The 24644-nt window shown below is 46.1% G+C and overlaps 2 protein-coding genes across 2 annotated transcripts in view; one reads left to right on the forward strand and one right to left on the reverse strand.

Annotated features, from left to right (window-relative positions):
- bmpr1ba (bone morphogenetic protein receptor, type IBa) overlaps positions 1-24644 on the forward strand; it is a 55393-nt gene that overhangs the window by 12395 nt on the left and 18354 nt on the right. The window contains exons 2-3 of the mRNA XM_040196122.2: positions 2839-2902; positions 23859-24264. Coding sequence (XP_040052056.1) covers positions 24159-24264 — 106 coding nt within the window. The 5' untranslated portion in view covers positions 2839-2902; positions 23859-24158. The remainder of the gene's footprint in view (positions 1-2838; positions 2903-23858; positions 24265-24644) is intronic.
- LOC144386373 (uncharacterized) lies at positions 10754-14881 on the reverse strand. The gene is made up of 2 exons (XM_078087422.1): positions 10957-14881; positions 10754-10892 (listed from the first exon to the last, which is right to left on the reverse strand). Exons 1-2 carry the CDS (start codon positions 14365-14367, stop codon positions 10881-10883), a joined length of 3423 nt encoding a protein of 1140 aa, XP_077943548.1. The 5' UTR covers positions 14368-14881; the 3' UTR covers positions 10754-10880.

The raw sequence follows: 24644 nt of genomic DNA on the forward strand, positions 1-24644 counted from the left end.
GCTCGCTGAGTGATTGCCTCTTTACCCATAATTATGAATCCATCTTCTGTTGGTACATTTAGCTATTTACCGACTCGCATGAATTTGATCGTGTGTTTTTTTAATGGTTTTCTAAGATGTACTCAAACCTCTATCGTGGTACTGTTTTACTGCGTGGCTCCGCAGATGGTGAAGGGTGGGTGGTATGTTGGCTTGCAGAATGGTCTGAGATCCGAATAGAGGACGTGACAAATTTAGCATTGAGTTATTTTTCATAATGTTATGAATGCAGTGGGTGAGAACCCCCCACACCGCTGGCATCGCCTCCCACAAAGGCACAATTTGTTAGTCAGATGGCTGAATGGACTTCTCTATGTTTTTAATGGTCTTTCATGGTTTGAGGCTTTCGAAAAGTCTCCAAACCATTGTGTTGTTTTGTATGAAGGCTTTGTTTTTTAGAAGAAAATGTTCAACAAGACTGAAGGAAACGGTAGAAAGAGACAAATGCGCCTCTGTGCAAAACAGTTGAATAATGATAGAAGAAACAGACAAACTTGTAAACTTAAGAAAAGCTAGTCTTAAAACTACCAAAAGCTCTGGCCAAAATATTTTGGTTCACTAGTGGTCAAAGGTCGATCAAAATATCTACACCTCATGATCTTAAGTAGATTGTTTCTGTTGTGTCTCTACACGTGGTTGTTTGAAATGTTTGTGTATCTAAATACACCCATTTGTAGATAGAAAAACACATAAATGGATAACATTTACAAGTAAAACACGTCAGTTTTATCGGTCTGTAGTCTGAAAATAACATGGCTGTCTTTCCCCTCTTAACGTATTGATTTTATTATATTCTCCCCAGACCTGCATTGAGCTCATACTCAGCATCCACATGCTGTAGAAGTTACTTTTCTTTCAATGCTGTTCAGATTTATGACCCAGAATGTCCTCGTACTTACGATATCTGAGTTTTAGGGGGTAAAACAATGCCAGACAACACTGAGAAAGTTTTTATATTTCATGCTTAACGTGACGTAGCAGCTGGCAGCATGCACTGCTTGCTGTATGTGTGAGTTCTTTGGTTTTGCTTATTCAATGGTGTGCATATGGTTGTTTGTCCAATGTCTTTGTGTGAATAAACACAACCGTCATTTATCAGAATCCAACACATCTTTTCAAGGTTCCGCATAGATGAGATTCAGTGTGTTGGAACAGAGCAGGCGGAGCCTATCGAGAGAAACGCTGTGAAGGACGCCGCACAGCGGCAAGTGTTTACGCATCAATCTCCACCCGCGTGCGTCTCCACTGCCGGACGCTGCTTTTCTTGAGGCGTTTCACCTGTCTCTGTTTTTATTGGCAATTGGGAAGCAGTCAGAGAGCTGACAGATTGTAGAAACTCAATGAAGGAAGTGATTTAGGCAGTAATCCCCCCCCACCACTGATCCTGTCAGAAACAACAACCAACCTGTCTGGCACGCCGCCTGGCGCTCGCCACAACACGCCTGCTTTGGATAGCTGAAGGCCGGAGTGTGAGCTGACACCCACAGTGGCGTTTCTTCTGCCTCCCGCGCGCCGCGGGTCGGGTGCAGCGTCGATCTGAAGTTATTAATCGCTGCACTCAGGTGTTCAAACGTTGACTTGCGGGTGAACTGAAGGTGTGCCACATTAACATGAATGTCTTCAACCTTTCCAAGCACTTAATATATGCGAGAATTCTTAATCTTGTCAGGTCACTGTTCAGGTCGGGTCGAAACGATAATGTATTTTTGTTTGAGAACATTCGACATAAACAAAGACTTGAGAACGTCTCCATCAGGCTGGAGCCAGCAGGTGTTGTGGTCTGTCCCGCTTATCCGAACACTATCCAGTATTTTTAATCATCTTTACACTATTACCCAGTTTTTTAATAACTCGATTGTCAGTTTGGGTTCAGCCTGCTCGTCTTTGTAGCTGAACTTTCCTTATTGTTAGAGTCAAGCCCGGGCCTTTCATGTAATGATGATTCTCGTTCATCTGTGAGTGTCAGAAATGACTAAATATGTTTTCTTTATTTTTTGGAATCTGAATCGCACCTTTACTTGATCAATTTAATTATTTCTTTCCTTTTAATTTATTTCTCCACTATTTGGAGCTTTTTTTATTTTACTAAAGTTTGTAGACCTTTTGATTTATGCCCAATCTGGTCTTCCCGACACCTAATGTGAACGCCAAACCGAGAGACACACACACACATTCACACAAACGTACGGCTGGGGTGGTTTATATGGTGGCAATAAAAAGAAACGTTGTGTGAAACCAACCCGGTGCCAGTTACAGTGTTTTGGAGGTTTGGAGGTTATGTTTTGTTAGAGGTGAAGAAATGGACCCGCCCAGAGAGCCATGTTTACGTAGAGTATTTATCTGAGCAACATTTTCCAACTCTACAGGTGGGGATCCCTAAGACCTCACCCTCCGCATACAAAATCTAATAAAATGTGCAAATTCTTGGCAAACAGCCTGTGCGTCTGTTTTAAAGTCACTCTAAGCCCATTTTGTATTTTTACATTTTTGATCCATCAAATAAAGCAAGGACAAACACACGAGGATCATAAAAGCTGCTCACCTGAGTAAGAGCTATGTGTTTTATATGTATTTGAGGAAACATGTTGACTTGATGCAACAATAGCTAAGAGGTGTACGTGGTACCGTAAGCTCCAGTAAACCATCAGCCTCAGTGATCGACTGCTTGGTGTTGTATGACATGATCTGTTACTTACTTTAAAACCAGTTCCAGGTCTTTAACACAAATCATAATGTGATGTTTTTTGAAAAGGAGCCTCTGCGTTGTCTTACTGTATCTTCTTGTGTGTTTGTGTGCAGCGATTGCAGAGCAGTGTGTCAGCCCCGTCAGTGGAATTCAGTTAACTTTAACCCTCATCTACAGGTAGGAGCAAAATGCATCATTCCATCAGTCTACTTATTCAAACACTTTGTGCATGTACTATCACTACGGGAGCTAGGACATTTTTGACTAATCAAATATTTTGTCAAATAGTATACAGTATATCATCTGTTTAAGATACCATCTAAGTACATTTTTAGGAAACATCTCATTTAAATGACCTCGGTTAAAGGGGTTTCCCTCGCTGTCCTGTTGGAGATAAAACAATTTGACATCACAACCCAGTGGTGATGCGTGATAATTGGTGCATAGTAATATTACTATTTGTACACCATGACATTTCTTTCCAAAGTTTACATAAACCACTTAGTCAATAGTGTCGAAGTTAGAAACAACACAAATCAGTACAAATACTGAAGCACATGAGATTTGATAAAGTAACAGTAGTTGTTCATTGTGGTCCATTATTTTCATCATGCAAACTCAGGAGCGCAAGGCCCTCATTAAGAGCCATTTTAAGTACAGGGACCACCCTTTCTCTGCAAATAATTAGATTTATTTTAGACCACCATGCTGACCAAAATAGCCCAAAGTGAGCGCTTCACAATATGTCTCTGAAGGAGGAGGACTGCAGGGAAGGGCGTCAGGCACGTTGCTTGTTTCCCTAACATGTAACCTTGCCAAGAGCAACATTAAGTTAAATACACCATATAGTAGATACATATACTGTAAATGACTGTATATTTTACTTGAGTCCTAAAATCTCTAAGTTGCTTAAAGCTCACAGTGTTATTTTGCGCCTTGTCCTCTTTGTCCTGTCTGTGAACAGATGATGTGTTTTTCAGCAGTGGCTGTGCACAAACTGGCTTTGAAAAAAAAAAAAAAACGTCTACACTGCAATCAATACGAGTGAATGAGTCCCTGTTGATAAGTATTAGCATGAGCTGAGGCAAGACTATTAGGGTTAAAACAGCTGTTGAATGGCCCGTCTTTTAAAGCACGTATACACGCACCACTTGCTTTCTTGGACTCGAGGTAGAAGTGCTCAACATGGAAAGAAGGTTCTTACGTGTGTATCAGAAAAAGCCACAGCATAATGTTACATTCTCCAACAGTGCATATTGTTTTGCTGGGAGGACAGTGGGCCATTCATTCACGAGCAACAGGTGCTATTCTCATTTACATGCGGGTGCTTGGAGGAGGACCTCACTGCGCCCTTCAGTTGGGTTTTCACTGAGCAGATGGTACTTGGTTAGCGGAGTGAGGTGGAGGAGAGGATCCCCGTGGGATTGTTGTAGCTGATATTGCCTCAAACATCGGGTGTCCTGACTGATTGTTTCCACATCCAAGTGTCTCACCATGTGTGTGCAGAGAGTGTTATTTACCGTCCGCTCAGTGCTTCAGAGGGTTGGGCACTGAGATGATCATCCTTAAGACCTTTGTGAGGATGGAGTATTTAGTCAATTTGTTGATTCTGTACTTGTTTCTCCTGTCTCGACCTGTATGTAATACCTTACAGAGTATTGATCCATTTAAGGTGTGATGTAACTCTAAAGAGAGTACCAGTAACTAGAATGCATGCGTTTAATCCGCATTTGCTGCAGGGGTGGAAATTGATGATGAATGTGTCAATAAGTAGATTAATGAAACTTATTTTAATATTATGTGTTTGCTCAGTACCTCCATGTTGAGAAGGTGATGGTAGGTTTTTATCTAATTATATTCAATTTTTCAAATCAAATTATGAGGACAAAACCCTTGAGTTTATCACATTACCAATACTTAATACCACAAATAACAAGAATGTAATACAAATAAAAAATAAAACAATGTAATCCTAACCAACAAATCAAAATAAAGCTTATTTATGTTGGTGTATCAACTCTACTCTTGTTGTTAAGGAAACACTGCTGTCTGGTATTACAGTAACTGGAACCTTTGAGTGGGAGACACGTGTTTCAGCAGTGCCAATACTGCTGAAACACGAGAGGGTGTTTTAATTCGCGCACACATACACGCACAAGTAAATGCATGTATGAACCTTTGTGTGCACACACACGCGAGGTGTGCTGGCAGCAGGATTTTTCATCCGTTACACACAGTGGAGTGGAGAAGCCGTGTGTGTGTGCGTGTGTGTGTGCGTGTGTGTGTGTTTGAGAATGTAAACAAAGAGAGGGAAGCGGCTATTGGGGAAGTCATAAACTTGTAGATGAAAAAGAAGCTTCCTATTGCTTTTCTTTTACCATTTCACTAGAGCTCGAGCGTCTGTTGTGCATTTGTGGTGGATACCAACCAAATTGTGCATGAATATTCTCTTCAGGGGACAAAAGATCTGGTTGCCATTATTTCTCTTGAGAGACATAAAATAAGGTAATTTTTCATTACAGTCTTTGGCTTCGTCAAGGTCTTCCAGCATAAAGCAGAACCGCATTTGAGAGGCCTTAAAGATGGTGAATCACTCATTTTTCCTTGTGCAGCTGACAATAAACCTTGAGGGCTTAATATTACTTACATCAGATCAGCAAAGTGAATACGGATATAAAAATAAGGCATTAACATTCCTGGATCATATTAGCATCTAAATGTATGTGATCATTTTAGGACCAAACCGTCAACAAATATGTGGATCTTGCAGTGACGCATGTTGTTTGTCCCCAAGGGGGCACCATACTTTTAGTTTTCTTCCACCTGTTGATATTAAAGCTGACAAAATGTTTCCCCCTCCGTAACAAATATGGTCAATGCAAGTCACATTTAGTGCCTCGGATTATCCTTTCCTCTACAATTAGCTTTTAGCGATTAGCAAGCATCTTAAGTGCTGCTCGCTCATTGTCGCTGTGTCTGAACTGCTGTTTTTTTTCTCCTTTTTCTTTAAGCCTCACTGCCCCCCATTTCCTTCGTCTCACTTTTATGTCTTGATCTCAACATCATACACAGGTCCAGCTGCCTTTAAGCCTCAGCAGCCTACTAGTCTTCAGCAGCAGAAAGTACTTAGTGGTCTAAAAGAGGGAGCGATGGGCTTTGCCAAAATCCCTGTTTGGGCTACGACAGACTTCTAAATAAACTGCTGCAATGAGACACCGTTGTTTGCCGGCAGAGAGGGGGTTGTGTTTAAAGTCTAGCAGTGTTGTCTTTGTGGTCATTCGGCTGTGATGAGCCAAAACAGAAAGAACGCTGTCAATGTGATGAGAGTAAGGGGGCGACACTACAAAAAAAGCATTGAAGATTTTTATCAGTGTCTGTAATTTACTTGTTTAAGATAATGTGATTTCCTCAGTAATGGGTCCTTCCACTGCCTTTTGTGGTTCGCTTACAACAAAGACTGGAAAGTGGGCAAAACGAATTGACTTGCTACATCTAGCTTGTTTAATCTGTGGCAAAGTACACGAAACAGTAAATATTTGTGGTACATGGTGTTGCATGCTGGACTATTCCTTCACTACAAGCCGTTGCTGCTTTGGGCTTCTTTGCTGGTTTAGAGGAAGTTACTCTAAGATGGTTTTGGCGTGATATTTAATGGGCAGGTGGTTTCAATTGTCTTGTCAGACTGTAAGTATTGTTCCCAAATGTCGCACAATTCTTTAAGCTCCCACTGTCACCTAAATATTCTTGGCATAGTGAGTGTCCAGGAATGATAATAGTCAACAGTAACCGAGAAACCGAGCCCACACGGCACACGTCCCTCCAGACCCCCTCCGACCACATGCACACATACAAATGTCCACAGCAGAATTTATCCTCAAACATGCACACACACACACACACATACGACCTTGAGGGTGTTAGCGGTGTTGACGTTTGTTTGGACGGATCCTCAATTCCTCAGACTGCTGCGAGGTCACATGGCCTGACATCAAAGAGAAGAATTTCTTCCTGGGCGACGCTAAGAGCTCCGGTGTTTATTCTGAACGTCCGACTGTCTCATGTGTGTGTTTCTGTCCGTCTGTGGCAGTAGCTGCCGTCCCGCTTGCCTTCCTGACCTGTGTCTCTTTATTTGCCTTTTTGTTGGATATCTTCACAACTGTCTTTGTTGTGACTTTTTTTTTCCTTTCCATCTCAGTCTCTAATTCGCTGCTTTTCCATCGGCCCTTTATTGTATTCAGCTTTGGCTGATTTATTCCCCTGTGTGATTTCACTTTGGAGAACAATGCATTCTGGGCTACGTTTGAAAAGCATTTATTCGATGTATTGCATAAAGGTTTAAGGTTTCATTAATATGGAGTGACTGGAGTTTAGGAGCCAAGAACCTGAAGGCCATTTAGCTTAAAATGGTTCTCTCCAATTTAAACACTTTAATCCTTTATATGATTTTTCCCTGGCTATAGATCAACTTGAAATAAAACAGAGACGCAGATGATAAGCAGAACAATAGGGTATATGGGCTAAAGTTATGGAATTGGAGAAAATCTGTATGGCATATAGTAAAAAAAAAGGTGCAACATGAGAAATAATAAAGTTTTTGTTCTGTTCTCTCTATAGAAACACCCTTTAAAAGCCACCATGAGAGATTTACATTCAATAGTCAGATTGTCCTGCAGCCAAGCTGTGTGTTCGCTGCAGAGTTATTCATGTGCATAGTTAGCTGTGAGTTTCTCCCCCCGGGGATGTGTTTTGTTTTGATGTCCTTCCCTCCAGCCAGATGAATGGCCACACGGAGGCCCGAGGGGGGAGGAAGGGACCTTTGGACATGTTAAAGGACACCTGTGGGGCTTTCGGGGGGCCTCCGCATGATGGACAGGGTTCCGCTTCAGGTGGCAGTAATTTCTCTAAGCCATGGGGAGGGGCACTGGGGTTGGATTTTGTGTGTGTGTGTGTGTGTGTGTGTGTTTGTGGGCTTTGAGCATGTGCTTGAGTGTGACTTTGTTGTCACCATTTTGAGAAGAAATTAGAGTTTTATAACTTTGACAAGAATCTTTTGTGATTCTTTTGTGTCCACATCATTAACTTAAGTAACTGCCCCTTTTGTGTATGTGTTTGGACGCACACATTCATATCCTGCAAACATACGCACACACATACTATGTGTGTAATTGCTGCTAATACCACTAGAAACAACATGAGTCTCACCCACAACTAATGATTGTGTAAATTTAACGTCTCACAACATGATTGTGTGTGTGTGTGTGTCTGTGGGTGGGTGTCCTGCCCATGCTTTTATCTTTCAACATGTGGAGATCAGCTGTTCAGACAAATGTGGCATTGTTGACGGCTGAGCGTGCGATTGTGTGTGTGTGTATTTGTGGATGTGAAGCTGTGCTGTACTTGTTCATCTGCTTTGAACATCGGATACTGAGCCGGACATTTGTACCTGGAGAGCTCCTGGTATTTTAATGAGATGACAGGGGCTTTTTATTAAATGTCACAGGGCAAACTTCTAGCATAACCAATAATAATCCACGGACTCCTGTTTGCATGAACCTTAGAAGTGTAATTATAGCAGGATAAAAAGATATTGTATGTAACTAAATCAATTTAAGCACAATGATGACTACATGTCTTACAGGAGCAAAGTACCAAGTGTTTAGAACTCGAGGGCCCACTAATTTAATCATTCACTCATCCACCAAAAGTTTGGCAAGTGGACACAAAATCTATTAATTCACAATTTGTTTTGTGTTCACAGTAAGTTACTGACAATAAAATAAAACCTTTGTATTGGAATGAGCTCAATGGTAAGATAAAGCTGCTGTGTGCATGCTGTAAATTAGTGATAACAGTCTCACAGCTGAACCTGAAGGACACGCTGCATTTGTAAAAGTCATTCGTTTATCCCTGGTACTCACGCGCACACACACACGCCAAAGGTCTCCCAGGCTTATAAGGAAGTAATCACCAGATTGACTTACATTGAATGACTTGAGCTGTTGTTTGTACCGTAACAATTTAACCACATGTTCCCCTCACCTATACCCTGACCATCATTACCTCCAGCAGCATGTCAGCAGGGAACAATGAAAGGGCTGTTCAGCACAGACATAGTTGGTCTATTTAAAATCATTCAGCTTGTTATTGGGATTTAAAAAATAAAACAATCTTTCTGTCAAGAACATAAGAGAAATAAAGCTAACCACTGATTTCACTTTACTTTATAAGGTCTTAAATGCATGGAGAACAGATTAGACAATATAGTACTGTCAATTTCCACATGAAGATTGTTTTAGATAGAATTCTGAAAATGAAGGTGATGCCAGTAGTTGATTACTCATCAATTACAGACCGTTTATAAGATATGGGCTAAATTTCCCATTTATACAGGTTTATATCAAACTCCAGACAGATAGATGTAAGAATATCACGCATTATGTCGTCTTATGTCCTCCGTCTGGCTTTGTCACCTACATGCTTGTATTACAATATTTACTGAATCCACCGTTCTGTAACGGCTCGTGTAATAAGCCAGAGGTGCAGGAATTTATAAAACAACCAAATCATGATGTTGGATTATGAGATGCAAAATAAAACACACCAAGCCTTATACGTCAACCATCAACATAGGGGGTTTAAGAACCCCCAAAAGACAATACATGGCGTGGCAGTGGAGACTCCCACCATCGACCGCACAGGCAGCAGAGGCCAAGACCATCGGTATGCAGCTTCCACGTGCAGCAAATGCACACACACACACACACACACACACACACACATGCATAAAGGCATGTTTCTACGTGTCAGGGCCGTTAGCTTGCAGAGCAAAGGTCATCCCGAGGGGTCAGCGTGTCAGTCTTGCGTTTCAGCTGTAGAAGAGGTCCTCTGTTGCACACTGAATGGACCCTGTGAATAGTGTCTTCCAAAACAGAGCGATGTGGTGGGAGGCAGGCAAGATGTAGAAGCATCCAAAGAGAAACATTCAAAAAGTGTTGGTTTGGGAATGTTGGGGGTCGAGGTGTGTGAGAGATCTTAATGACTTGTTGAGGTAACATGCTGTCTAACGCAGTGTGTCTGTGTGTGTAGCTGTATGTGTTTGTAGTATTTCTTTACTCACGTTCATGCGTACATACATGTATCAATGCAATTGCACGAGTGTGAATACTGTGGCGGGGTGGAAGGAACAGACTACACAACAGTTTCAAGTGAAGTCCCCGGAGGGCAAGGTTTATTTACAACCGTTTAATTAGGAGAGGTCCAGCTTGCGAGGTTCTGCGGACCCTGGTGCTCGTGGTGAATCCGCTCGTGGGGGAGTCGGTGCAGTGCTCCAGGGGTTCCGCCGGGTCACTCGCTGCTTTCTAGGGAGACAAGGGCACACAAGAGGGTTTAGCCTTACGTCTTCTCCAGGGGGCCTTCTTGTTCCTTCTGAACCTGCAGCTTAAATGTAGCGGAGCTGACGAGCTGCAGGTGTGGCCACTCAGCTCGTGATGAGTGGTGAGCAGGTGTTTCTTGTAGGTTCCAGGGCAACGCTGATGTGGGCTTGGGACGCTCATCACACTCCCCCCCCCTAAGCGTTGTCCTGGCCTGGTGGAATAATAGGATGTTAGTAGGGGTGATGTACGGGGTTGGTGGGGAGTGACCCCTGACAGACCCACAAAAGCCGACCAGATCCGAGAAAGGCCGTCCGCATTAGAGTTTGCTGCTCCGGCACGGTGCCGGACTTCAAAGTGGAAGTCCTGGAGTGCCAGGAACCACCGTGTCACCCTGGCGTTTGTGTCCTTGGCGCGGGCCATCCACTGGAGGGGCGCATGGTCTGTAAAGAGAGTGAATCTCCTGCCTAGGAGGTAATACCGTAATTCCAGAACTGCCCACTTGATGGCCAGAGCTTCCTTCTCCACCGCGGCGTAGTTTTTTTCGGCCGGGGTCAGCTTCCGGCTGAGGTACAAGACAGGATGCTCCTCATCTTCCTGAATCTGGGACAGGACGGCTCCCAGTCCTGTATCGGACGCATCTGTTTGCAGCAGGAAAGGACAGCCAAAATCTGGTGCTCTTAGGACCGGCTCTGCCGTCAATGCCATCTTTATTTTTCTCAATGCCTCCTCAGCTTCGGGCGTCCAGTTGATTTTCTCTGGCTGACCCTTCCTGGTTAGGTCTGTCAGAGGGGAGGCTAAAGAGGAGAAGTTAGGTATAAAACATCGATAATAACCCGCCAACCCCAAGAAGGCTCGTACCTGGGACTTTGTACTGGGTCTTGGGGCGGCGCGGACTGCCTCAACCTTCTTTTCCTGGGGTCTGATGACTCCTCTTCCCACCTGGAAACCCAGATAGTTCGCCTCAGACAGGCCCAGATGGCATTTTCGGGGGTTGGCGGTAAGTCCAGCCCTGCGCAGCTCCAGTAGCACCCTCCGCAACCGATTTAGGTGGTCTTCCCAAGTCTCGGAGTGGATAACTACATCATCCAGGTACGCTGCGGCATAGGACTGGTGAGGCCTCAACAAGATGTCCATCATCCGTTGGAAGGTGGCCGGAGCTCCGTGTAGGCCAAAGGGAAGGGTCCGGTATTGCCAGTGTCCACTGGGGGTAGTGAAAGCCGTCTTGGGTTTGGCTGTTTCGGAAAGGGGCACCTGCCAATACCCTTTGGTCAGATCTAGGGTGGAGATATACCGGGCCCTTCCCAGACGTTCAAGGAGCTCATCCACTCGAGGCATGGGGTATCCGTCAAACTCAGACACTTCATTTAGGCGCCGGAAGTCGTTACAGAAGCGGAGGGTGCCATCCGGTTTTGGTACCATGACAACCGGGCTGGACCAAGGGCTTTTGGATGGTTCAATCACCTCCAACTTCAGCATGTGTTGGACTTCCTCCTCAATAGCCTTCCGACGAGCCTCTGGGATTCGGTAGGGCCGTTGCCTGACGACCACTCCGGGTGGTGTGTGGATCTCATGTTGGAGGATCTGGGTCCGCCCGGGGTTGGAGGAGAACACATGCGAGAACTGAGAGACCAGGTGCTGCAGCTCTGACTTCTGGGCTGCCGACAGCTGGGCGTCCATGTCCACTACCGGCGAGTCGATGGTGGCGAGGGCGGCGAGCTGGTCCCTTGTCCCCACCCATTTCTTCAACAAATTAATGTGGTAGAGCTGCTCTGTTCTTCGCCGGCCTGGCTGTCGGACACGATACGTGACCGGCCCAACCTTCTCGATGACGGTGTACGGGCCCTGCCAACTGGCCAGGAACTTACAGGCGGAGTTGGGGACAAGAACCATGACCCGGTCTCCTGGCTGAAACTCTCGTGGCTGGGCGGCTCGATTGTAATACCGTTGCTGCGCCTGTTGGGCCTTGACGAGATGTTCCCGGACTAGCGGCATGACCCGGTCGATCTTTTCCCTCATCTCCTTCACATGCTCTACCACCGAGCGATGGGGGGCCGGCTGATGTTCCCACGCCTCTTTGGCCACGTCCAGGAGGCCTCTGGGCTGGCGTCCGAATAAGAGCTCGAACGGGGTGAAGCCTGTCGACGCCTGAGGCACCTCCCGTATTCCGAAGAGCACGTAGGGGAGCATGAGGTCCCAGTCCCGCTTGTCTTCATCTGCGACCCGCCGTAACATCCGCTTCAGGGTCTGGTTGAAGCGTTCCACGAGACCGTCTGTCTGGGGGTGGTAGACAGAGGTCCTCAGTTGTTTCACTTTAAGGAGGGCGCACAGGTCAGCCATTAGCCGGGACATGAAAGGGCTTCCCTGGTCTGTCAGGATTTCGGCGGGGATGCCCACCCGGCTATAGAGAAGGAAGAGCTCCTTGGCGATGGCCTTGGCCGTGGCTTTCCTAAGAGGCACTGCTTCAGGATACCGGGTGGCGTAATCCACAATGACGAGGATGTGTTCATGCCCCCGGGCCGACTTAGGCAATGGCCCTACGAGATCCATTCCAATGCGCTCAAAGGGTACCTCAATGACCGGCAGTGGAATCAGTGGGCTGGGGGGAGGGGTCCGTGGAGATGTTCTCTGACAAGTGGGGCAGGCCTGGCAGAATCGTTTCACCTCGGCGTCCAATCCTGGCCAGTGGAATCGGTCACGGACCCGCTGAATGGTGTTGTTGGCTCCAAGGTGGCCCGCCAAGGGATGGGAGTGTGCCAGCTCTAAGACCGTCTCTGTCTTTGTTCGGGGTACCACCAACAACTTCTTCTCTTCCCCCCTTCGCTGTGCAACACAATAGAGCCGGCCGTTTTGGACGACAAAATGCGGGAGAGGATGGGGCCCCGGTTGAGTTTCTTTTCCCTCAACCATGCGCACCTGAGCCCAGCAGTGCTTTAGGCGGTCGTCTTCCCGTTGTTCCCTGGCAAACGACCCGCCTCCTGTCACCTGTTGGAAAAGGTCATGGTAAAGGTTAGAATGAGGGGGTGGGGACTCACCATCTCTCCCGCTGTCGGAGGCCAGCAAGACGGGACGATGACGGGTTCTTTTTTCTGGCCGCCTTTGGAGGTGGGCCCGTCGAGGACTGGCAAATGGCACGTTCGCGGCCAGCAGGCGATCCAAGCCCGGCCAGTCTCTACCGATAAGGACTGGTACCGGCAGATCCTTCACTAGGCCCACGTCCATCGGCCATGAGTCAGGGCCAGCGGAGATGGTCACTCTCCTGGTTGGAACATGTCGCGTGTCTCCATGCACGCAGGTGACCGGGATGGTAGCCTTGGTTAGTCTGCGGGGCGAGAGGATATGAGACTGGATCAAACTGACCGCGCTGCCGGTATCCAGAAGAGCTGCGAACGGGCGGCCATCGACTTCTACGTCCACCCTCGGCGCCCCTTTTGGCAAATCCTGATGTAGGATACAGCCCGCTAGCCAGGTTCTTGGAGCCGGTGTGGGGTCTGCGGTGGGCATTGATTCGTCTCTTTGAGAAGGAGGCCCCGGCCTGCCTTCAGACCGCGGGTTGCCCTCTGGCCTGCGTCGCTCCTGGATCACCCTCCGGGGAAACGGCGGAGCTCGTTCTCCAGCACCCTGGTGTTGGACAGCCTCCGCCAGTTCCACAGCTTCGACAAGCTCAGTAATCGTGCTAGGGTTCCGCATACCGACGGCTTGACGAGGGGATCTCGGGAGGGCACGGAGGAACCGATCGACGACAACACGCTCTGTCACAAGGGCGGCTGTGGGATCTCCTTCCAGCAGCCAATGCTGCGCGAGACGCGATAATTCTGCGGCCTGGGCCCGGGCAGGGAGGCGGGGCTTATACTCCCAGTCATGGAAATACTGTGCAGCGCAGACTGGTGAGAGGCCCAGCCGAGCCAGGATTTCCCTTTTTAGCTCCTTGTAGTCGTCTACCCGTTCAGTTGGCAGCATGAAGTATGCCCGCTGGGCTTCCCCCGTGAGGAGGGGTGCGACCAAGCGTGCCCAGTCACCAGGGTCCCAGCCCTCCTGGGTTGCGGTATTCTCGAACATTTGGAGAAAGGATTCCACATCGTCATCAGCTGTCAACTTCGGCAACAGCTGGGTCACCTTCATTCTGGGATCAGGTAGTGGGACATGTCGTGCAGCAGCCGTGCGCAGTTCATTTAACTCTTGTTCAGTTTGCCCTTGTCGCGTCGCCAGATGTTCAGTTATCTGTTGCTGGCGCATGCTGATCTCCGTTAGGCGTGCAATGACTTCATCCATGTCGCCGGGAAAGGAGTGGATGCCTAGGGGGCCGAGCGAAAAAACGAAAGATTTAGTTTTGTAAAAAAAAAAAGGTTTTCCTCCGGATGTTCCTCCCACTCAGTACGCCCGCATTCTCCACCAGTGTGGCGGGGTGGAAGGAACAGACTACACAACAGTTTCAAGTGAAGTCCCCGGAGGGCAAGGTTTATTTACAACCGTTTAATTAGGAGAGGTCCAGCTTGCGAGGTTCTGCGGACCCTGGTGCTCGTGGTGAATCCGCTCGTGGGGGAGTCGGTGCAGTGCTCCAGGGGTTCCGCCGGGTCACTCGCTGCTTTCTAGGGAGACAAGGGCACACAAGAGGGTTTAGCCTTACGTCTTCTCCAGGGGGCCTTCTTGTTCCTTCTGAACCTGCAGCTTAAATGTAGCGGAGCTGACGAGCTGCAGGTGTGGCCACTCAGCTCGTGATGAGTGGTGAGCAGGTGTTTCTTGTAGGTTCCAGGGCAACGCTGATGTGGGCTTGGGACGCTCATCACAATACTTGCTCTGGAGCGGTGATAATATGAGTGCATGAATGAATGAATGAATGAATGCATGTTTTGTGTGTTTGGTATGTCTGTTTCTCTCAGTACATAAAGGTCCTATGGTGGTCATACGAGAGCCTGCGGTGAACGCAAGGATCCACGAATAGTAGAAGCTCTATATTTGGGAGCTGGACCGAGGCCATTGACCCGAACGCTGACCCACACCTGCCCCATGCGTGTGTGTCTGTGGACGTGGGAGTGGTTGGATGCTCTCCTTCCTTAACTCACACACATGCTGAAAACTATTTGCCATACTTGTAAAATATGAATCCATTTTTTAATGGTTTTAGAAATGGAGTTTTATATGAAAAGACTAAAATATCAACTGCCACCGTCGGCTGGATAACAGCATTAAAGCTTCAAAATAGTGGAATTTATGGTAAACCTTATTTAATCAAAACTAACTAAACTAGCTATTGAATAAAAGAACAGACCAATTTATCCCTCAAATTCATCCATTCAGTTACTTGTTGATGTTGCCCCCACTTCCCAAAGGGTTTAGGCCGCTAAATGTCATGTTATTTTCAAGAGTGTAATATGTTTTTTCTTTTAAAGTAAGAAATTCTAGACCTCGTAGCTTTTGTGTGTGTGTGTGTCTGCGTGAGAAATTGCTGTCAGCCAATGCGTGACCAGTCCCTCAGTTCTCGTTCCATACTTAGGTCTCAGGGATCATGGGGGTCGACAGGCGATATGAATGACTGCCTGTTGTCAGGTGGTGAACACAAGGGGCATTTGTTTTTCAACCAAAATCCTCATTTCATCACCGTCATTTTGCTGTATTTCATAATTCCAAGATGAATGAGCAACTCAAATCAGCACTGTTTACCCAAATTTTCTTGCGTTCTGCTTTTTTTTGGCACATTTGGATCATTTGAAATTGAGTGATGACTGCAACTTATATAAGCAATAATTCAACAATGGTTGTGGTGTGATTAAGATATTTTACCTTCCTAGTGTTCTTCTTTTCTACTTCTTTTGGGTAAATACGTATCTACGTATTTCTTCATGCCATGGCTTGTCCAGATTTACGCCTTAAATCCCCTCTAATTTCCATTTATTTTTCTCTTTTCGCTATGTTTTCCATCTTCTCTTTCCTGTTTTACTCGTCCTTCTCTTTTTCCAGCCGCTTCCCCCCCTCCTGTTGACGGTTTTTCTCCCTCATTTCATTCCTCCCCCTTTCTTTTTCTTGCTAATTGCCAACTCGTTGTAGCATCCCGGGAGCGGGGAGCTCATTAATTGGTGAAGAGGAGACAGGTGGCGCCACTATGTTGTGATGCTTCTTGTTAGTTGTGTGAGTCAGTGTATTGTGTTCATGTTGTGTTTGCGTGTGCACGTTTTTCATTCTGCCTAGTTTGTGCGTGCATTAAATGTCCTTATATATGTGTGCGGTTGTGATTCCTGCGTGCATGCGACTGTGTGTGCTTCGTGTGCATGTGTGTCCCTGTCAAATGTGTGTGTCTGCCCTTGCTTGTTAGCGGCGCGGAGGCCCTTCTCACTGTAATCTCTTTGTTAAAGCAGTGCGAAAAGGGCCTGGCGGGGGCATGAACTCCCCACGCTCTTATCCCACTGCGCCACTCACCCCTAGTGGACCCTCATGCCCCCCCCCCGCCAACCTTCCGACACCCTGCTCTGCTCCCATCACCTCCCCCGTCCGACTCGATTCCTGCCCCGCTCCCTCCTCCCTCCCTGTGTCCTGTTGTCCCCCTTTCCTGTCTGGCTATGTTAACATCAGAAACTTAAGCTGTATAATTTGCATTAGGTCCCCAAAGATGCACCTTATCCGGCAGGACATTTCTGTGTTACTTGCAGTTAGTAGTTTCTGATCATTTTGTCATTGCGGTTTAACTGGGACACAAAACAACAATTAGCTCAGATCGTTAGAAGTTTAGACCTCCGATCTTAAGAAGTCCCAGCAGCGTGATTAAGAAGTGCAGGTGGACCTGTTTTCGTTAGCAAGTTGGGAAATAACATTCAAAACAGTAATATGACAACTGTGGAGTTAATGGAACATTAATGTGATAACGCTGCATTATTGAAAAAAGTAATTATTTTGCTTTAACATTTCACAAATTATAGACAAATGTGATTCTGCCCAACATTGTTTATCAGTAATGATGTTTGCGTCCGTGGTCACAGCCCTGTTCCACGCTAAAGGTTTGGTGCCAAACTGAAAATCTAGGGTCTCACGTCCAAACACATTGAAATGAATGTAATTGAATCGTGCTCATTTTGAGCTGCTAAATTCAATACAAACAAACTCGATTGAAAAACACAAAATACAACCAAATGCAAATTTAAGGTTTGTAAGTCAATTGGGGATTTTAAAATGGTTTTCCAGTATTCTCTGAATCAAATATACCAACCTGAATCACTAACTTTCAACGCCTTACTTGCAATGTATTTTTCTCGCTCTTCTCACCTTCCTGACCTTCCTGCTTTGCTCACGTTTTTGTTTTATTCATTCCGGCCCTCACCTCTCCCCTTTCTCACACGGCTCTCATTTGAAGCCTTCATCAAATCGCCCTTTTTCTTTCACACTCCCTGCGAGCAAGTATGTGATTGTTCGGTGAAGTCTTTAAGAGGAAAAGGCCCCACAGAGCAGAAAGCTTTGCCTAACAGATGGCGTTACTGCTTGCGTGGTCAAATGGTGGCCTTTTGGCCGCTCTGGAGGAACCGGTGTCGTCGGGCAAACGGTGTGCAAATGAATTAGTGTCTGAGCTTGTGTTGGGTTGTGTGGGTCGGGGCGCACATGCCTTTGTGTGTCTCCATGTGTTCATGCAGGTGTTGGGGGGTTAGCGGCGGTTTGTGGGTCAGCTCGTGCCCCCTGCGTCACCTTGCTGCTCTGTTTGGCCCTAAACAGCTTCCACAACAGGGCCTCTCCTCTTCTCCCCAGTGCCTCGCTCTGTGGGCTTTGTTCTATAATCCGCTGTCCTCATCTATCCAGCTACTGATTACTTGATCATTGCTTATCCTCCTGATAGTCAGTCTGCGTGTGTTACCTGCAATTTGCTGAAGGCAATTAAAATGTCTGAGGATGAAGCCTGGTTTATGCTTCTGCGTTTTTAGAGCGACCCAGACGCTCACGGAGGGAGATCGCCGCAAACGCCGGTTTGCCGGTCGAGAGGTGCACAAAGTTGTGGAGGAAAATACGGGACAAATGTGCCCGCGATGAAAAGCAGCAGTGGCGATGCACGGGGCAATAAAGTCTATGATAAATAAATAAACAAATAAATAAATAGACGTGACTCTCTAGGTCGTCTTCAACAGAAACATGTCACTCCGCCTGTTGTTCTGGAAGTGAATTGCTCTGCAACACACACGAGAACGAGTGAACAGATGCACACGCAGAAGCATGCGCCAGCCTTCAAACTAAAGCTCCAGTACTCGGTGGTAGATGTGTGCGTGTGTGTGTGTGTGTGTGCGTGTGTGTGTGTGTGTGTGCGGGACAGAGAAAAGAAGGGGCCGCAGGAGAAACCAACAGTGAATAGTTTTATTGGGCTTTGCTATTCTTGGCTGTAGGAACAGTTGTCATTGGCCATGGCAACATGTGTAGCTCTCTTATAAGTGTGAGCTCCCACTCAAGGTGGTCCTCCCGACCCATTCAGGGCAAAAACAAGTTAGTTTGGAGTAATTAGTAACTAACAGAACCCCATGCCTGTAAATCACCTTCTTATGGCATCATAAAAAGTAACCAAAAGTAACCAAATAAAAATAACCATAAACAACTTGTTGGATTTACATGATTTTATACACATCTCGACAGCGGTATTGATCTCAATTTGATGGCTAATATGTTGCTGCTGGTTGATCATCTGTCAAAAAAGGCTGAAGCGGTGACAACTCGACAACTCCGGATTCTACAACTATTTGGCCTCATGACCGGCATGTGCATCCACAGAATGAACTTGTGTTGAACTTGGTGTTGAGGCCACTGAATTCAGAAATATTAAGGTTCCTTCTTTATTGCTTCCCGTCTTTTTATTGAAATCCTTGTAGCGTTTGATCCATGTTTCAAACAACAGTTTTACTGCTTGTGATACAATGTATTATCTCAATGTTTATTGACAGCATATTGCTTTATTGACATTAATAAACATCAGCGATGCAAATATCAGTGATAAACCTTTTTCTCTTTTACTTTAACGTTTCTGTGCCGGAGAGCAAAATAACAGGAAATCAATCCCGTTATTCCACTTGCCAATTGGCTTTAGGGGGAACTCAGGCAATCATTTCAGACAGTAAAGGAATGATTGATCATTTAAACATGTATGATATCATGGTTACAGAGTTGGATTTCTGGTTCTCCACCTCGGTTTTGTCGTACGTCGCCCAGACCGCACCCACCCCGCCTACTCATTTTATGGGGGTTGTAAAGTGATACAGTGAGTGGTTTCACAATGATAATAACAGGCTGTAAAAGCAATTCCTGGTCTGTCATTAGGCCTTCATTAAGTTTAATTGGCTTGACACCTACTTCTGTGTGCGCGCGCGCGTGTGTGGGTGTGTGTGTGTGTGTGATAGTAGGCGCAGTAACCTCAAATGGATAGTTTATGTTTCATTGGTAAAGTAAGTCTTCTCTGTAGTTCATCATATCAGCTGTTTGCAACCCTTCTTCATGGAGGGAATGTGTGTCTGTTGTAATTGTACGCATACACTCTATAATCTATTGATTATATTTCTAAACCATGAAGAAAACACGAAAGATCATTACTTTTTTTTAAAGATTTGAGGAGGTCTTGTAAGCCATCTACCTCTGTGTGTCAGACAGGACAGTGAGCTCCATTATCAGTTTGAACAGAACCCTGTTTTGTCATTTTTTTAAATTGAAATCCTTTAAATAACAACCACGTGTTACCAGTTTGACATCTTGTCTTGCTTGTCCCTGTCCATCAGTGGTGTCCACTGTGGACTGATCTTCTCCAAAGAAGAAAAGTCAATGACAAACAATCAGTGCAGGGGTGGACCGAACGTAGCCCATCTCTACCGCGGCTTCATCATCACCCCTTATCCCTTCTTTTCCGAATTTCCCTACTCAATTCCGTGGGATTTGACGGGTCGGGTGTGTTCGTCTGAGGAGTAGCTGGAGGCTCCGGCGGCTCTCAGTCTGCTGTTTCTGCTGCTGTGTATGTTGCAACCAGGCCGCCGTCTTACTCCATCCTTCATCATCGTGCTCTTTTGCCTCTCCACTGCACCCCGCACACACATTCACACACACACATGACCAGTTCTTCATGCACTCTCTGCTTGCCCTCGTCCATAAATCTTTAACACCATGCAGCTCCGTCGTCTCCTCCCAGAACAACTTGGGACATCTCTGTGCAAAACAGATTTTTCTTTGGTTTTATTTTAAAAAGCTTTCCCGTCTTTTTTGGCTCAACTGTTGCTGGACGAAGAACATACCTCTACCACTTAATATGTCTTTGAGGCAGCGAAGACGAGGGTGCAAATGGGCTGTAGGAGGAACATCACACCCACACCTCCAACCCCGTACTCTCATACACATGTTCTCTCCCTCTCCACAGAGCATTCAGGCAGAACGGATTGCCATGTAAATGCACCAGTGAATCGGAATGAATGGACAGGCTTAAAGCAGATTATGTTAAACTGCTTGTTAGTTTAAAGACACGCTGAAGTACATTGCTGGGGATTAGCAGATGTGCTGCTGTGGCACAGAGGTGTTTCTCTAAAATAGTAGTTAATCCCTTGTCTGTTAGTCAGTCTGCACATCAAATAAAGGGATAAGGCTTCCAAACGGTGAACCAGGAAAAGGTAAATTGGTATTTAAATCCTCTGACGCAGATGGAAATCCCTCCATAGAGATTAGGTATTTGGAGAAAAAAAAATGTAGGTAGGAAGGTGCAAGTATGTTAAGTCCATTTACATGTTTTTGGCATTGCTGAGTCCAGAACTGCTGTGTGCATTTACAAACGAACACAATGATGTGAAAGTGGGCTTGTTTTTTTTGTTATATTTGGAAAAGTTGACGGTTCAAGGTTTCATCTAAGACGCTATCAACATCTTCTAAACCAGTAAAGGAAATCCTTTAATTCATTCAACGGTCTTGACATTTGCAGATGCCAGTTTGAGGATTTGAGGAATCAGACGGGGCCGAAAAAATCCTAATAGTAACCGTCCTGCAACCTGGAGCCGCTGCTTTGGCCTCGCGTCCGTCAAGCAGCAGATCCTGGTAAAGATGAGAGGAAGGAACACATATCATTAGGCATTTGGTACATTAAAGGTCTGCTCCCAGGGGGCTTTGCTTTGGTGCCATTGTTAAGTGATATTCTGTGGGTTACTTACTAAAACTCCTCAGCACTCATGAACACTTTATGTGCTTTCGCGTTCCTACGGCCTCGGCGACATTCAGTGCTCTGAAAGCAAACTTCACTTGCTTTTAAATGTTGACACTGACAGCTGCTGCACTGTGAAGGTGTTGTGTTATGACAAGCTGTCAAAAGTGAAGTGCGAATTAATTCTGAATTGAAAGCATATTGACCCCCCCACTCCTCCCTGGGACACATTATTTGAATGTGTAAAGGGAGCTTGAATGCCATTAACATATTAAAACCACAAGCAGTCAGTCAAAAAGGGTTTTATACTCCACAATCAAATGTCGAAGCAACTTGTGTTTAGGCCTAAACTAGAAATTCACCCTCCTCCCCTCCTCTTCCCATCTTCACCTCTCCCCTCACTTCTCAATGAAAAGTCACCTTCTTCCATTTATTATCTGTCCTTCACATACATTTCCTTGGAAACGTCTCGGACAAACCTCGTTCTTTTCTGATCGCTCCTTTTGTTTCTCCTGTCACAAGTCTTTTCTTTAGTCTTCCTTTTCTTTAAGTTTTACTGCTCATCCCTCGGTTGTGAGGGTCTCATCCATTCATCATAGGCCCAGCATGGGGGTGACACTACGGAAGAATAGCATGGGGGTGTGTGTGTGTGCGCGCGTGTGTGTGTGCGTTTATCTCATTATTTGAAGATACTTTAAAGTAACCATTTTCAAAGGGGTCATTCCTCAATTTACATATGATGACCTGCCCTGCAGAAAATCCCTCTACAGACGTTACACACACACACACTCACACACACACTCACAAGCACTCGCACATGCGGCTTTGCAGCTAGTGGGTATTGGGGGCAAATGCTGTCACAGTTTTTGAAAGGCTTCCCGCGGTTAGACATGCTTGAAATGACATTCACTGGAGGAGGGGAGTAGCAAAGGGGAGGTGGAGGTGGAGGGGGAGAGCTGGTGAGTTCCAAAAAAACTAACAAATGCAGGGTGATGCGTGTGATTTTACACATACGGGACATAACAAAAGTCTCTTCTTGTGCAACATTTAAGTATATTTATGTTCTCACCGCCCTAAAACAAAGCGGTAAGTTGGTAACTATGAGCACTGTAGAAGAGTCCCTGATATTTACACATTCATTTTTATTGTTAACCTACCAAGATTGAGGCTACAGTTTTTTTTTAATGGGTGGCTTCCTCCATCCATCTGGTCTCCAAATCTAGAAGTGTGCTAAATATCAGTAGCTGCTTTGCTGGAAACAGGGATGTGCTTCTAAGAACGCGTCTGGATCTCGTTCCTGTGGGAAAGGGGCTCGAGAGAGGAGGAGATGAAGGGAGGAAGAAGAAGAAGAGGGTCCGACTGTTTGTTTTGCAAGTGATTTTTTTTTTTCCTCTCATTGATGATCGAGTGAGCCGCGCCGCTTATTGTTTGTCACTAATGAACAACGTGAACCAGTGTGAGAAAGAAAAGAAGCGCGGCGGCGAAACAGCGGCGGCTACAAGCGAGACGGATTAACGTGAAAACAAAAACAAAAAACGTTTGCCCCCATATTTAACCTCAAAACTTTAAACTCAGCATTTTATGTTGCTTGTGCAAGCTGCTTGTTTCTCAGTGTTCTCTCAGATCTGTGAATGCTTTTTGGCTAAAAGCAAAGTGTCCCGAGCACACACAGTTACATCCACATGCCTTCCAGGCAAGAGGATGGCTCTGAAAAGGAAATGGTCTATTACAGCGTCTCATTCGTTCATTAGTATAAAAGCTTTGGGGCGAGGGTGGTGTCCTCTCTGACAGCTCCTTTTGAGGTGTCTCTTCCAGCCACCTGACGTGTTTACAGAACACCACCGCACGCGGAGAGATGAATTGTCAAAGATTTTACCGGAATCCATAAACAGGATTACCGAATGTGTCAAAACACCTTCATCTCGATCGAGTAAAAGAAAAACATTTCGGCTGGTGACATGAAGTGGAGAGACGCGTCAAACGCTGCTGCAGGTGGTTCTTTGTTGCAGGCTTCTTCCGGTCTTCTCTCAGAGCACATTTTAAGAAGACTTCTCTCGTGTCAAAACAAAAATCCCCTTTGTTTTCGCAGACTTGAAATCCTTGCTTGTAATTACTTCGCCACTCGGGCTGCTGCTCTGGAAAAGAGCCTCTCACACAGCGGCTGAACGTCCAAACCTCAAACGGCCACAGTTATGAACACACACGCCCGAGCCCCAAAAACCTGATAATGGAAAGAAATGCGATTGATGGTTTTGTTGTCTTATTCATATTGTTTCATGTTTTGCCTTATTTTTTCCCTTTTCCTAATCTCTACTATGTTTTACCAACCAATTAACTCCAATTGGCTTCTACTAAAACACTATCTTAAGAGTCAAAGAACAGCTTTCATCCATTATTATTCATAGATATCCGGCACTGAATCCCCCAAATCCTGCTGCTTTTTTTCAATACCCTCCTCCTACTTTTTACTAAACCCCATCTAGCTCCTGTCGGCTCCCTGCCCCCCTTTTTCTTCCCACTCATATCCTGTGTGAGTCGGTGTGTGTGTGTGTGTGTGTGTGTGTGATCAGGTCAGCCCTCCCTACTTGCCAAGTGAAGTTAACTCCCCTTTCTCTCTCCCTCTCTCTCTCTCTCTCAGCTGGGCTGCTACTGTCAGACCGGGTTGGAGGACCATCAACTGGGACCACTGCTGCTGCCGCTGCTGGTGTGTTTTGTGTGGCGTGGACTTTCTCACGTTGCGGTGGGCAAACGCACACACACACACGCGCGCGCACACGTTCACACAGAGGAGCTTGCATACCCGGTACTCCTCCTCCCACCGCTCCCACTGGCCCTTGCACACTCACCCTTGGAGGGAGAGGCAGAGCGCTGGTGGAGGACCCCCGTCGGGTGGACTGTGCTGAAGAGCAGAAGCGGAGCGGGAGCAACACACTCCACCATGCCGGTGCAGGGAGGAAGGCTGAAGCGATGCCTCGCTCTCAGCCTCTGCGGCCGGAGTCCTCTGCTGTTGCTCGTGCTGTTGTGTCTTCACACTCAAGCACGGGGTGAGTTACGGCAAAACGTTCTCTAACGCGCAACATTCGGGGGGGGGACGTTTGCTCGACTTTGCTCTGAATTTCTCTCTGTGATTGTTGATCCATCGCCTCACAGCAGACCGTGTTTGGTGTTTTTGTCCCCTCTGCCCGTTGAAAGTTACTTTTGGAAGTTGCAGGTAAAATCTTTAAGCAACTGGTGATGACAGTCGGTTTTAGAAGTCAGCTTCAAAACTGACATGACCTTAAACATGGAACGTGCGAGGCATTTAAGACAAGAATATTTAAAATACATATTATAATACAAACAGATTTTCCTATGCTATTAACGTGGCAAATCAACACGCTATTACTGCAACCGACCACACAAAAATACATTGAGTCATTGAGAC

Source organism: Gasterosteus aculeatus, chromosome 13 (genome assembly GCF_964276395.1).
Source record: "Gasterosteus aculeatus chromosome 13, fGasAcu3.hap1.1, whole genome shotgun sequence".
Taxonomy (NCBI): domain Eukaryota; kingdom Metazoa; phylum Chordata; class Actinopteri; order Perciformes; family Gasterosteidae; genus Gasterosteus; species Gasterosteus aculeatus.